Source organism: Mobula hypostoma, chromosome 7 (assembly GCF_963921235.1).
Source record: "Mobula hypostoma chromosome 7, sMobHyp1.1, whole genome shotgun sequence".
Lineage (NCBI taxonomy): Eukaryota > Metazoa > Chordata > Chondrichthyes > Myliobatiformes > Myliobatidae > Mobula > Mobula hypostoma.
In genome coordinates, this window is record NC_086103.1 from 187,152,618 (window position 1) to 187,167,967 (window position 15,350).

The following is a 15,350-nucleotide window of genomic DNA, read 5'->3' on the forward strand; positions in this document are numbered from 1 at the left end:
CCTGTTTCCCAGGGCATGAACAGCAAACACCAGAGGGCATATGTGCAAAGTTTAGGGGAGACATCAGGGGTAATTTTTTTTTACACAGAGGGTTGTGAGTGCCTGGAATGACTTGCCAGGGATGGTGGTGGAGGCTAAAACATTAGGGGTATTTAAGAGCCTCTTGGACAGGCACATGGATGAAAGAAAAATAGAGGGTTACGGGGTAGTGTGGGTTTAGTACGTGTTTTTTAAGGATTATATGGGTCGGCACAACATCGAGGGCCGAAGGGCCTGTACTGTGCTGTAGTGTTCTAGTGTCTAGTGTCTAATGTACCTGACACGGTCCGTCTCCCTCCACTCCCTGTACATCCATGTACCCCTTAACTATCTCTATCATACGTTATCAGCCCCCCCACCACTGGGGGCTCATTCCAGGCACCATTGGCTGTGTAAAAAAATGTACCACTCAACATCTCTAACTTTTCGCTTTTCACCTTAAAAACTTACTGTCTGGTACTTGCCCGTGTTTGGGTTATCTGCCTCTAAACCTTTCCTTCGAGCCAGTCTGAATCTTTTCTCTTCTGCTGAAGCCCATCACCCCTACTGGGCCACAGTCCTCCGACAGCAGCTCCCCAGAGTCCTTTGTCCTGGGTACAGTCCATCTTCATCCTTCCTCCCAGGGACGGGGTCTTTCGAGCTTCAGCTGGTGTTTCTGTGGCTCTGGGTTTTTACGGGATGGGGTTGCTAGCCCCATGTACAACCCTCCTCCTCTCACAGCCGGGCTTGGGCTGTCCATGGCGAGTTAACTATCCAAATGCCTTTTAAATAATTTTGTAATTGCAGCCATCGTCATCATTTCCTCTGGCAGCTCATTCCACACACTCACCACCCTCTATTAAAGAAAGCTGCCCCTCAAATTCCCTTTAAATCTTTCCCCTCACCTTAAAACTGTGTCCTCCAGCCTCATACACCCCCCAGGGAAAAGACTGTAACCACCCACCTTATCTACACCCCTCAGGATATTATAAACCTCTATCACATCACCCCTCTACCTCCCTCACTCTAGGAAAAACAGTCCCAGCCTGTCCAGCACCTCTTGATAACTCAAGCCCTCCTTTTCTGGTAATATCCTTGCGATCTCTCTTTGGTTTAATTGTTAACCTCGTCCCTTCTACGTACAGCAACCAGAACTGCTCACAATGTTCCACTGTGTGAGATATTGGTCACGATTTCCCTGCTCTGGTATCAGAGCACGAAAGTTGGAGTAATCATTGTTCATGAGGCTACCCAGACTGAATGTGAGGTGCCTTAACAGGAATAGAGGTTTTATTGTCCTCACCTACCACTCTGTGAGCCTCACCATTCTCCACATCTTCGGCCATCTTCAACAGGATCCTACCAACAAACACATCCTTACCTCCCTCCCCACTCTCCGCAGTCTGCAGGTATTACTCCCTCTGTGATCTCTTTGTCCTTTCATCCCTCTTGGCACGTTTTACTTCCCATTCCCATTCCGACATGTCGGTCCATGGCCTCTCTTTTGCCACAATAGGCCACCCTGAGGGTGGAGGAGCAACACCTTATATTCTGTCTTGGTAGCCTCCAACCTGATGGCATTAAAATTGATTTCTCCTTCCAGTAACTTTTCCTCTCCCCTTCCCTCTGCTTTTATTCACCTCTCTAGCCTCCTACCTCTTCTCCTCAACTGCCTATCATCTCCCCATCGTGTCCCATCTTCTTCCCTTTCTCCTATGGCCCATTCTCTACTCCCTTCAGATTCCTTCTTCTCCTAACTTTGGCCTTTCCCACCCACCTGGTTTCACCTGTCATGGTCTAGCTATCCTCTTCCCCCTCCCCCCCAACCTTTTAATTCTGGCATCTTCCCCCTTCCTGTTCAGTCCTGAAGAAGGGCCTCGGTCCAAAGCATCGACTGTTTATTCATTTCCATAGATACTGATTGACTGGCTGAGTTCCTCCAGCATTTTGTACCTGTTGGTTTGGATTTCCAGCATCTCCTATGTATATGAGGTGTTGTTCCTCCAGCCTGAGTTTAGACTCATGGTGGAAGTAGAGGAGGCCATGGACTGACGTGTCAGAATGAGAACAGAAGCTCAGATTGTAATGGGTGGCCACTGGGAGATCTGTCACGAGTCCCACAATAGGGATACAACCCCTTTGGCCCACCATCCGATTTCACTCATCTACGTTAAATTCCATCTGCCATCCCTTGGCTCACTTTCAATGATGACCTACATCCTGGAGAAACCTTAGACAACCCCTTCACTGCCCGTCACTCAACCGACTCTGGAGACATCCACAGATATGCCAAACATGTCACGTACATTCTCATCCGGATCGTTGATATAGATGGCAAACGACAACAGACCTAGCACTGATCCTGTGGTACTCCACTAGCCGCAGGCCACCAGTTTCAGAAACATCGCTCCATCATATCCCTCAGACCAGTGGTTTGAGATGTGTCTATTTTAATGCAAGAAGCATCATGAACAAAGCAGATGAGCTTAGAGTGTGGATCAGTACTTGGAGCTACAATGTTGTGGCCATACAGAGACTTGGATGGCTCAGGGGCAGGAATGGTTACTTCAAGTGCCAGGCTTTAGATGTTTCAGAAAGGACGGGGGGGGACAAAAGAGGTGGGGGCGTGGCACTGTCAGTCAGAGATACTGTAGTGTCACGGCTGCAGATTATCTACGCGTATGGAGTCTCTGTGAGTGGAAGTTAGGAACAGGAAAGGTTCAATATCTCCTTTACCATAACATTGGATGGGGATAGGAACAGACAAGTTACGGAAATGTTTAATTGGAGTAAGGAGAAATACGAGGCTATCAGGCAGGAACTTGGAAGCATAAATTGGAAACAGATGTTCTCAGGGAAACGTACAGCAGAAATGTGGCAAATGTTCAGGGGATATTTGCATGGAGTTCTGCATAGGTACGTTCCAATGAGACGGAAGGGATGTTAGGGCACAGGAACTGTGGTGTACAAAGGCTGTTGTAAATCTAGTCATGAAGAAAAGAGGTTACAAAAGGATCAAGAAACTAGGTAATGATACAGATCTAGAAAATTATAAGGCTAGCAGGAAGGAGCTTAAGAATGAAATTAGGAGAGCCAGAAGGGGCCATGAGAAGGCCTTGGTGGACAGGGTTAAGGAAAACCCCAAGGCATTCTACAAGTATGTGAACAGCAAGAGGAAAAGATGTTAGAGAATAGGACTAATCAAGTGTGACAGTGAAAAAGTGTGTCTGGAACTGGATGGTAGAAGTACTTAATGAATACTGTGCTCCAGTATTCACTATGGAAAAGGACCTTGGCAATTGTAGGGATGACTTACAGTGGACTGAAAAGCTTGAATATATAGACATTATGAAAGAAGATTTGCTGGAGATTTTGAAAAGCATCAAGTTGGATAAGTTACTGATAGCAGATGAGATGTACCCCAGACTACTGTGGGAGGTGAGGGAGGAGATTGCTGAGCCTCTAGCAATAATCTTTGCATCATCATTGGGGAAGGGAGAGGTTCCAGAGGATTGGAGGGTTGCAGATGTTGTTCCCTTATTCAAGAAAGGGAGTAGAGATAGCCCAGGAAATTATAGACCAGTGAACCTTACTTCGGTGGTTGCTAAGTTGATGGAGAAGATCCTGAGAGGCAGGATTTATGAACATTTGGAGAACATGTAGATATTAAGGAAGAGGATGTGCTGGAGCTTTTGGAAAGAATCAAGTTGGATAAGTCACCGGAACCTGATGAGATGTACCCCAGGCTACTGTGGTAGGCAAGGGAGGAGATTGCTGAGCCTCTGGCGATGATCTTTGCATCGTCAATGGGGATGGGTGAGGTTCCAGAGGATTGGAGGGTTGTGGATGTTGTTCCATTATTCAAGAAAAGGAGTAGAGATAGCCCAGGAATTTATAGACCAGTGAGTCTTACTTCAGTGGTTGGAAAATTGATGAAGAAGATCATGAGAGGCAGGATTTATGAATATTTGGGGAGGGATAATATGATTAGGAATAGATAGCATGATTTTGTCAAAGGCAGGTCGTGCCTTACGAGCCTGATTGAATTTTTTGAGGATGTGACTAAACACATTGATGAAGATAGAGCAGTAGATGTAGTGTATATGGATTTCAGCAAGGCATTTGATAAGGTATCCCATGCAAGGCTTATTGAGAAAATAAGAAGGCATGGGATCCAAGGGGACATTGCTTTGTGGATCCAGAACTGGCTTGCCCACAGAAGGCAAAGAGTGGTTGTAGATGGGTCATATTCTGCATGGAGGTGGGTGACCAGGGATCTGTTCTGGGACTTCTACTCTTCGTGATTTTTATAAATGACTTGGATGAGGAAGTGGAGGGATGGGTTAGTAAATTTGCTGATGACATAGTTTGGGGGTGTTGTGGATAGTGTGGAGGGCTGTCAGAGGTTACAGTGGGACATTGATAGGATGCAAAACTGGGCTGAGAAGTGGCAGATGGAGTTCAACCCAGATAAGTGTGAGGGGGTTCACTTTGGTTGGCCAAATATGATGGCAGAATATAGTATTAATGGTAAGACTCTTGGCAGTGTGGAGGATCAGAGGGATCTTGGGGTCTGAGTCCATAGGACACTCAAAGCAGCTGCGTAGGTTGACTCTGTGGTTAATAAGGCATACGGTGCATTGGCCTTCATCAATTGTGGGATTGAGTTTAAGAGCCGAGAGGTAATGTTACAGCTATATAGGACCCTGGTCAGACCCCACTTGGAGTACTGTGCTCAGTTCTGGTCGCCTCACTACAGGAAGGGTGTAGAAACCATAGAAAGGGTGCAGAGGAGATTTACAAGGATGTTGCCTGGATTGGGGAGCATGCCTTATGAGAATAGGTTGAGTGAACTCGGTATTTTTTCCTTGGAGCGACAGAGGATGAGAGGTGTATAAGATGATGAGAGGCATTGATCGTGTGGATAGTCAGAGGCCTTTTCCCAGGTCTGAAATGGCTAGCACGAAAGGGCACAGTGTTAAGGTGCTTGGAAGTAGGTACAGAGGAGATATCAGTGGTGAGTTTTTTACGCAGAGAGTGGTGAGTGCGTGGAATCTGCTGCTGGTGACGGTGGAGGAAGCAGATATGATAAGGTCTTTTAAGAGACTCCTGGATAGGAGCTTAGAAAAATAGAGGGCTATGGGTAATTTCTAAGTTAAGGATGTGTTTGGCACAGCTTTGTGGGCTTTGCTGTATGGGTAATTTCTAAGTTGCGTTTACTCCTTCCACCAAACCAACTTAAAAACACTCCCGGCACTTATCTCTGCAAGCAAAACAAGTGCCACACCTCCTCCCTCACCACCATTCAGGGCCCCAAATAGTCTTACAGGAGGCACACTTCTCCTGCGAGTCTGCTGGGGTGTTCCTGTGTGGCTTCTCTGCATTGGAGAGACTCAGTGTAGACTGGGGTCAATTGGCAGGAGCTCACAGTGGCCGCCCATTTCGGCTTCCTATTCTCATTCTGACATGTCGTCCACGGTCTGCTCTTTTGCCACGATGAAGCCCCTCTCAGACTGGAGCAGCAACACCTCATATCCCATGTGAGGAGCCTCCAACCCGACTGCATGAACACTGATTTCTCTAACTTCTGGTAATTTCTCCTCTCTTCCCTTCACTATTTTCCCATTCCCCATTTTGGCTTCCTCCTTACCCTTTCTCTTCTCCACACCTGCCTATCCCTTCCTTCTTCCCTTTTTTCCACGGTCCACTCTCCTCTCCTATCAGATTTCTTCTTCTTCAGCTCTTATCTCTCCCACTGATCACCTCCCAGCTTCTTACTTCATCCCTTCCCTTCCCCACCCACCTTCCCCTCACCTGGTCTGGCCTATCACCTGTCTGCTTATTCACCCTCCCCCATGTTTTTATTCTGGTTTCTACCCCCTTCCTTTCCAGTCCTGACGAAGGGTCTTGGCTCGAAACATCGACTGTTCATTCCTCTCCACAGATACTGCTTGACCTGCTGAGTTCCTCCAGTACTTTGTGTGTGATGTATTAAAATCCAATTGGTTATCTCATCCTGAATCCCATGGGATCTAACCTACCATGTCTACTGTCCTGCCCTCACCAATCCTCTTGTTCGCCTTTCTAAAAAATCTCATTCAGATTTGTGAGATATGGTTCCGTCACACAAAGCCACGTTGACTACCCCGAATCAGTCCCCGCCTTTCCAAACACAAGAGGTTGGTTGATGAGGCCTCACTTCGAGTATTGTGTGCAGATCTGGTCACCTACATTCAGCAAAGATGTAAATAACTTTGAAAGAGTGCAGAGAAAACTTACGATGATGTTGCTGGGATTTGAGGACGTTAATTATAGGGAAAGTTTGAATCGGTTAGGACTTCATTCCTCAGAATGTAGAAGAATGAGGGGAGATATAGAAAATTATGAAGGGTATTGATAGGGTAAATGCAAATAGGCTTTTTCCACTGAGGGTTGGTGAGACTAGAACCAGAGGTCATGGGTTAAGGGTGAAAGGTGAAATGTTTAAGGGAACATGAGGGGAAACTTCTTCACTCAGAGGGTGGTGAGAGTGTGGAACGAGCTGCCAGTGCAGATGTTAGATGCAGGTTTGATTTCAACGTTTAAGAGAAAATTGGGATAGGTAGATGGATGGGAAAGGCATGGAGTGTTAGGGTCTGGGTGTGGTTAATGGGACGAAGCAGATTAATGTTTCTAGACAGACCAAATGGGCCGAAGAGCCTGTTTCTGTGTTGTAGTGTTGTATGATTCTAGATTCTGCAGATGCTGGAAATCCAGACAAAAAGTTGGAGGAACTCAGCAGGTCAGGCAGAGGACACAGTACAGAATAGAGGAATATCCATTTAGGACGGAGATGAGGAAGGATTTCTTTAGCCAGAGAATGGTGACTGTGGAATTCATTGCTGCAGGTGGCTATGGAGGTCAAGTCATCGGGTATTTTTACACCATAAGACATAGGACCAGAATTAGGCCATTTGGCCCATCGAGTCTGCTTCACCATTCAATCATGGCTGATACCTTTTTCCCATCCTCAGCCCCACTCCCAGCCTTCTCCCCGTAGCTTTTGATGCCATGTCCAGTCGAGAACCTATCAAGCTCTACCTTAAATACACCCAACAACCTGGCCTCCACAGCTGCCTGTGGTAATAAATTCCACAAATTCACCACCCTATGGCTAAAGAAATTTCTTCACATCTCTGTTTTGAAAGGCCGCCCTCTATACTGAGACTGTGCCCCTTGTCCTAGACTCCCCCACCATGGGAAATATCCTTTCCACATCTACCGTGTCGGGCTTTTCAACATTTGAAAGGTTTCAATGAGATCTCCCCTCATCCTTCTGAATTCCAGGTAGAGGTTGATAGATTCCTGATTAGTCCGAGCATGAAGGGATATGGGGAGAATGCCGGAGACTGCGGCTGAGAGGAAAATTGGATCAATCATGATGAAATAGTGGAGCAGACTTGATGGGCCAAATGGCCTAATTCTGCTCCTATATCTATGGTCTTATGATCTATGGAGAGGAACTGCGGTATAATGTATCTGTGTGTGTCTGTGTGTGTGCACCTCTCACCCTAAATGTATGCCCTGTGGTATTAGACATTTCAAACCGGGAGAAAGTTAATGTCTGTCTACTTCTGCGCCCCTCATAATCTTATCAACTTCTATCAGATCTCCCCTCAGCCTCCTCTGGTAAATCTCTTCTGCATCCTCTCCAAAGCCTTCACATCCTTCCTATAATTGGGTGACTAGGCAAGCATGCCATACGCCTTCGTAACCACCCGATCAATTGCTTTCTGAAAGGGTGAATGGAGCATAGAACAGTACGGGGAACACACTCAGAATGCTGGGGCAACTCGGCAGATCAATGGAAAATCAACTCCGAATAAAGAAAGGTCTCGGCTTGAAACAACTGTTTACTCTGACTAAACTTTCACTCTGCTTCACAAACTGATGTCATTTCCTTCCTTCCAAACATTAGAATTGGGGGCTCGAAGAGGCCATTCAGCCCCTCTGTCCTGCTCCATTGTTTTACATTAGTCCCACCTTCCTGACTAAACCCTCTACCTTGAATATCCTTAAAATCTGAAGTCTATTTACTGTCATGGTAAATGCACCAGTGACCGAGTCTCTGTGGCCTCTGGTGGAGATGCATCAAAGTTCAAAGTAAGTGTATTATCAAAGGATGTAACTGTCACCCATATACTACCCGGAGATTCATTTTCTTGTGGGCATTCACAGCAAATACAAAAAATGCAATAGAATCAATGAAAGACCACACCTAACAAGACACAACCAAAGACCAAGAGACAACAAACTGTGCAAGTAGAAAAAGAGAAAAACCCCAAAGTAATAATAAATAAATAAATAGCAATAAATATCGAGACCATGAGGTGAGGAGTCCTTGAAAGTGAGTCCATAGGTTGTGGGAACAGTTGAGTGTTGGGGTGAGTGACGATATCCCCTGATGGTTAAGGGGTAAAAGCTGTTCCTGAACATTGTTAATTAGTCTGGAGGGCATCACAGTTTGGTTCATCAACATGTCCGCCCGCGACCGCAAGAAACTGCAGATAGCTGTGGACAGCTCAGCATATCACAGGGACATGCCTCCCCTCCATGGATTCTGTCTACACTTCACGCTGCCTCAGTAAAGCAGCCAACGTAATCAAAGACCACCCAACCCGGACAGTTTCTCTTCTCCCCTCCTCCATCGGGCAGAAGATACAAAAGCCTGAAAGCACGTCCCCGCAGGCTGAAGGACAGCTTCTACCCCTCTGTTATCAGACTCTTGAGTGGTTCCCTCTTACAACAACAAGGACACTTGACTTCAGAACCTACTTTGCTATGATCTGGTCTAAATTTCCTCTGTAACTGTGACACTTTGTTGTTTTCCCTCAATGCACTGCGTAATAAATCGGTGTGTGTGATTGCAGGCAAAGCTTTTACCTCAGTACACTGAACAATAATGCACTGATTTATCTCCCTGACTGCTCCTGATGGATGAGAGTGTGTGTGATGTGACTACGATTCTTTAAAATGCATCACCTCGCACGTCTGTTTTGACAGGAGGACAACTGGCGGGAGATAGCGGGCAAGAAAATGAAGTTCCCGCCCAGCCTGATTGGAGCCATCTACGATGGGAACCTGGCCAAGATCTACAAGCTACTGCAGACCAGTGATGGGATCCTGAGGCAGCTGGATGACACCGAGGACCGGTCCTGGAGGGAGGCCCTCAACCTAGCCATCCGCATGAGCAATGAGGAGATCATCGTGGCCCTGCTCCGCTGCGTCAAGTTCGACTTCCGACAGATCCACGAGGCCCTGCTGGTGGCGGTGGACATGAACCTCATCAACGTGGTGAAGTTGCTGTTGGAACGCCTGGACCAGCAGAAGGGGGTGAGCCACAACAAGGTGGACATCATGTCCTTCTCGCTGGCCCTCTTCGACCATTCCATCGACAGCTCCCGCTTTGCACCGGGAGTCACCCCGCTCACCCTGGCCTGCCAGAAGAACCTCTTCGAGATCGTGGACCTTCTGATGAAGAAGGGTCACGTCATCCCCACTCCCCACAAGATCTCGTGCGCCTGCCCCGAGTGCCTCAACGGACGGCAGTACGACATGCTCAAGTTCTCGCTCTCTCGCATGAACACCTACAAGGGTCTGGCCAGCCGGCCCTACCTCTCCATCGCCAATGAGGACGCCATGCTGAGTGCCTTTAAGCTCAGCAGAGAGCTCAAGCAGCTGTCCAAGAAGGAGCCCGAGTTCAAGGTGAGGGAAGGGGTCGGCTGGCTGGGAGGGGGGAGTGCCCAGGGCTATGCAGAAATATTACCCCAGTCACCACCCCCCCCACAGTACTCCCACACCACACCGTGGGGGGGGGGGCGGTACTGAGTGACACAGCGACCTGAATCCTCTCTCCACAGACACTGAGTGACCTGCTGAGACTGGTGCTCATTTGTTGCAAATGGAGTCACCTCCATTTTACAATGGGCTTGCACAGCAGGATGGGCTGAAGTGCCTGGTGTCACAGGTGCAGTGTCGGCAAGGCAAGATGGAACATTGTGCCTGGATCTACGGTTTACGGATCCCCTTTGGGATGGGATCCTTACTTTGGTTGTTCCTCGGGTTGGAACGCTCCAGTTTGCTGTTCCTCAGGGAGGAATGCTCTGGGAGCTGAGCTTCCCATTGGCTGATCTCTTTGGGGTTGGATTCTCCGGTTGGCTGTTCCTGTTGGATTGGAACACTCTGGTTGGCCATTCCTCAGGGGCTGGGGCAGTCCAATTGGCCATTGCACTCAGTTTGGGACACTGATTGGCTATGCCCTCAGAACTGGGACACTCCCATTGGCTGATCTCATCTGGTTCGGTCATTCCCGATGGCCGCCACCCTCAGAGTGGGACGCTCTCGTTGGCCACCTTCTTTGGGTTGGGAGACTCCCATTCGGGTGGGGCTCCCTGGGGTGGGATCTCCCGTGGATGGGGTTCCCAGCCCTGAGCCTGCCTTGTTCCTGCAGCCAGAGTACCTGAACCTGGAGGAACTTTGCCAGGACCTGGCCGTCGAGCTGCTTGGCATGTGTCGGAACCAGAGCGAGGTCAATGCCATCCTCAACGACTGCAGAGAGGACCAGGACGAGGACGATGACATGGACAACCAGGCCTTCGAGGAGGGAATCCCCAACCTGGGCCGGCTCCGGCTGGCCGTCAACTACAACCAGAAGAGGGTGAGCGAGGGGTAGAAAACATCTTCCATCTCTGAACCCCCCCCACCCCTCTACAATCTATCTCCATCTGTGTCTCTGTCTGTCTGTCTCGCTCTATCTCTGTCCCCCGTCCCTTTCTGACTGGCAGTCTGCCCCTCTCCCCTCTCTCTCGCCCAATCTCTTTCACCATCTCCCTCCGCCCTCTCTCCCCTCCCCCCTCCCCCCCTGTCTTGTCTCCCTCTCACTACCCCCGTCTGCCTGCCTCCCTCCCTCCACTCTCTCCCTACTCTCTCTACACCCCATCTCTCCCTCCCTCCCTCCCTGTCTCTCTCGCTCTCCCTTCGTTCCTCACTGCCTGCCTCTCCGTCTCCCTCCCTCTCTGTCAGTTTCTGTCTCTGCCCCCCTCTCTCCCTTTCTTTCTGTCCCCCCCTCTCTATGCTCCCCACTCTCCCTGTCTGTCTCTCTCTCTGTCCCACCACCCTCTCCTGTCATACCCCTCCCCTCCTCACCCCTTCTGTCCTGCTCCCCCACCCCTCCCCCTCTGTCCCCTGCCCTCGATTCTCTGCCCCTACCCCTCCCCCTCCCCCTCTCTCTCTGCATCCCCCCTCTCTCTCTGTCCCCTCCCTTCCTCTCTCTCTCTCTCTGTTCCATCTCTCTTTGTCCGTTCCCTCCTCTCTGTCCCCCCCTCTCTCCCCCTCTCCCTCCGTGCCCCCCTCCCACCCCCACAACCACCTGCCACTGATGCTGTGCCCTTGCCCCTCCCGCAGTTTGTGGCCCACCCGATCTGCCAGCAGGTCCTGACATCCATCTGGTGCGGCAAACTGACGTGGTGGAGGGGCAGCCGCACCATTTGGCTCATCTTCATCTCCAGCGGCCTCTTCCTCAGCATGCCGGTGATCTGCCTCGTCTACCTGATCGCACCCAGGACCAAGGTGGGTGTCCCGAGGGGGGATGGCCCACCAAGGCTGGGAGCACCCTGTGTCCCGAAACAGGAGGAGGAGAGAGTCCCGGTGCGGGGAGGGGTTGCGGGAAAGGGACCTGGGTAGGAAAGAGCTTCCCGAGGAGGGAGGGGAGGGTTTCCTGGGGAGGGGAGAGGGCGTCTTGTAAAGGATTCCCAGGAAGGGATTGCGGTCCTTGGGAGGGGAGGATTGCTTCATGGAGCAAGGTGGGTGGGGAAGGGTCACCCCAGTGATGAGGGGGGTGAGGAATGCCCCATGGATGGGGGGAGAGACTGGGGGGACGGTTTTCATGAAGGATCAAGGTAGTTCCTGAGGAAGAGTGGTTTCCCAGTGAGGGGTTACGTTGTGACGGTCCTGAGGGGGGTGGGGGATTTCCTGTGCTGCAGGGTTTATCTGGGAGGGATGGTTCTGGATAGGGGGAATACCTGTGTTGGGGAGGCTTCAGACTCTTCGGGAGAGGTGTGGTTTTTGAGGACAGTGTATGAGGGGTGGAGACACTGTCCCTCCATCACTGACCCTCTGCCAAAGGAAACAGCCCTACTGACCTTCCTCAGTTGCCCACCACCCCCTCTGGTCAAGATTTTGCCCCATCACCCCTTAGACATGGAGCAAACAGTCTGGAAACAGGCTTTTCAGCCCATTTCATCTGTGCTAGCCACAATTCCCATCTAAGCTCATCTCATTTGCCTGCATTTGAGCCACCTGTCTCCAGTCTACATATCTGTCCTCTTCCAGCTGGCTCTATACACTGACCACTCTGTACTGCATCTCCCTCTAACCCACATATCCGTCCTCTTCCAGCTCGCTCTATACAATGACTGCTCTGTGAAGAAGTTGCCGCTCAGGTTCCTATTAAGTCTCTGCCGTCCAACTTTAAACCTGTGTCCTCTGGTTCTTCATTTCCCCAACCCTGTGAAAGAGACTGTGTGCATTCACCTGATCTATGCCTATCGTAGTTTTCTAAGCCTCTGTAAGACCATAAGAGATGGGAGCAGAATTAGGCCATTTGGCCCATCAAGTCTGATCTTCTATTCAATCATGGCTGATTCTTTTTTCCCCTCCTCAGCCCCACACTCCGGTCTTCTCCCGGTAACCTTTGATGCCGTGTCCAATCAAGTATCTATCAATCTCTGCCTTAAATACACCCAACAACCTGGCCTCCACAGCTGCCTGTGGTAATAAACTCCACAAATTCTCCACCCTCTGACTGAAGAAATTTCTCTGTGTCTCTGTTTTAAATGGATGCACCTCTATCCTGAGGCTGTGCCCTCTTGTCCTAGACTCCCCTACCATGGGAAACATCCTTTCCACATCTACTCTGTCTAGGCCTTTCAACATTCAAAAGGTTTCAATGAGATCCCCCTTCATCCTTCTGAATTCCAGTGAGTACAGAACCAGAGCCATCAAACATTCCTCGTATGATAACCCTTTCATTCCCAGAATCATCCTTGCGAACCTTCTCTGGACCCTCTCCAATGCCAGCACATCTTTTCTAAGATGACGGGTCCAAAACTGTTCACAATACTCAAGATGAGACCTCACCGGTGCTTTATAAAGCCTCAGCATCACATCCTTGCTCTTGTATTCTAGACCTCCTGAAATGAATGCTAACATTGCATTTGCCTTCCTCACCACAGACTCAACCTGCAAGCTAACTTTTAGGGCGTTCTGCACAAGGACTCCGAAGTCCCTTTGCATCTCAGATTCCTGGATTTTCTCCCCATTTAGAAAATAGTCTGCTCATTTACTTCTTCTACCAAAGTGCATGACCATGCATTTTCCAACATCGTATTTTATTTGCCAGTTTCTTGCCCATGCTCCTAATCTGTCTAAGTCCTTCTGCAGCCTACCTATTTCCTCAACACTACCTGCCCCTCCACCAATCTTTTTATCATTTGCAACCTTGGTAAAAAGCCATCTATTCCATTATCTAAATCATTTATATACAGCATAAAAAGAAGTGGTCCCAACACCAACTCCTGCAGAACACCACTAGACACTGGCAGCCAACCAGAAAAGGATCCTTTTAATCCCACTCTCTGCCTCCTACCAATAAACCAATCTTTTAACCATGCCTGTAACTTTCCTGTAATACCATGGAATCTTAACTTGATAAGCAGCCTCATGTGTGTTTCACCTTGTCCAAGGCCTTCTGAAAGTCCTAATATACAACATCCACTACATCCCCTTTATCTATCCTACTTGTAATCTCCTCAAAGAACTCAAACAGGTTAATCAGGCAAGATTTCCCCTTAAGAAAATCATGCTGACTTCATCTTCCCAACCACTGAGGTCAGGCCAACTGGTCTGTAATTTCCTTTCTGCTGCCTTCCTCCTTTCTTAAAGAGTGGAGTGACATTTGCGATTTTCCAGTCCTCTGGCAACATGCCAGAATCCAGTGATTTTTGAAAGATCATTATTAATGCCTCCACAATCTGTACTGTTGCCTCTTCCAGAACCCAAGGGAGCAGTTTATTTGGTCCGGGTGACTTATGTACCCTTAGATCTTCCAGCTTCTTGAGCACCTTCTCCCTTGTAATAGTAACTGCACTCACTTCTCTTCCCTCACACCCTTCAACATCTGGCACACTGTTAGTGTTTTCCACAGTGAAGACTGATGCAAGATGTTCACTTAGTTCATCTGCCATCTCCTTGTCCCCCGTTAGTATTTCTCCAGCCTCATTTTCTAGCGGTCCTATAACCACTCTCACCTTTTATTTTTTTACATAATTGAACAAGCTTTTACTATCTACTTTGATATTGTTTGTGAGGTTCATATTTTATCTTTTCCCTCCTAATCATTCTTTTAATTGCTTTCTGTAGGTTTTTCAAAGCTTCCCAATCCTCTGTCTTCCCACGAATTTTTGCTTTGTTGTACGCCCTCTTTTGACTTTACATTAGCTTTGACTTCCCTTGTCAGCCACAGTTGTACTATATTTTGCCACTTGAGTATTTCTTCATTTTTGGAATACACCTATCCTGCACCTTCCTCATTTTCCCCAGAAACTCACGGCATTCCTCCTCTGCTGTCATCCCTGCCAGCATCTCCTTCCAATTTACTTTGGCCAGCTCCTCTCTCATACCACTGTGATTTCCTTTACTCCACTGAAATACTGCTACATCAGACTTTACTTTCTCCCTATCAAATTTCAAGTTGAACTCAATCACATTGTGATCACTGGCTCCTAAGGGTTCTTTTACCTTCAGCTCCGTAATCGCCTCCAGTTCATTACATAACACCCAATCCAGTATAGCTAATCCGCTAGTAGGCTCAATGACAAACTGCTCTAAAAAGCCACCTCGTAGGCATTCAACAAACTCACTCTCTTGAGATCTATTACCAACCCAATTTCCCCAATCAGCTGTGGTTTCATAACTCAACCTACAAGGATGAGACCATAAAACATAGGAACAGAATTAGGCCACTCAGCCCATCAAATCTGCTCCACAGCTCCGTCATGGCTGACCCCAGATCTGACTCAGCCCCATAGACCTTCCCATATCCTTTGATGCCCTGATCGATCCCATCAGCAAATGATCAATTTCCACCTTAAGTATATGAACAGACTTGGCCTCCACCACGGTCTGCGGCAGATCATTCCACAGACCTTACTACTCCCTAGCAAAAAAAAAATCCTCCTTACTTCAGTTCTAAAGGGTCACCCCTGAGTTTTGAGGCTGTGCTCTCTAGTTCTGGA

The 15,350-nt window shown here is 48.6% G+C and overlaps 1 protein-coding gene across 1 annotated transcript in view; it reads left to right on the forward strand.

The window, feature by feature from the left end:
* The window catches only part of trpc2b (transient receptor potential cation channel subfamily C member 2b), a 73,216-nt gene that overhangs the window by 7,438 nt on the left and 50,428 nt on the right, over window positions 1-15,350 (forward strand). Inside the window, exons 2-4 of the mRNA XM_063052991.1 lie at window positions 9,061-9,762; window positions 10,508-10,714; window positions 11,461-11,625. Of these exons, the coding sequence (XP_062909061.1) occupies window positions 9,061-9,762; window positions 10,508-10,714; window positions 11,461-11,625 (1,074 nt within the window). The remainder of the gene's footprint in view (window positions 1-9,060; window positions 9,763-10,507; window positions 10,715-11,460; window positions 11,626-15,350) is intronic.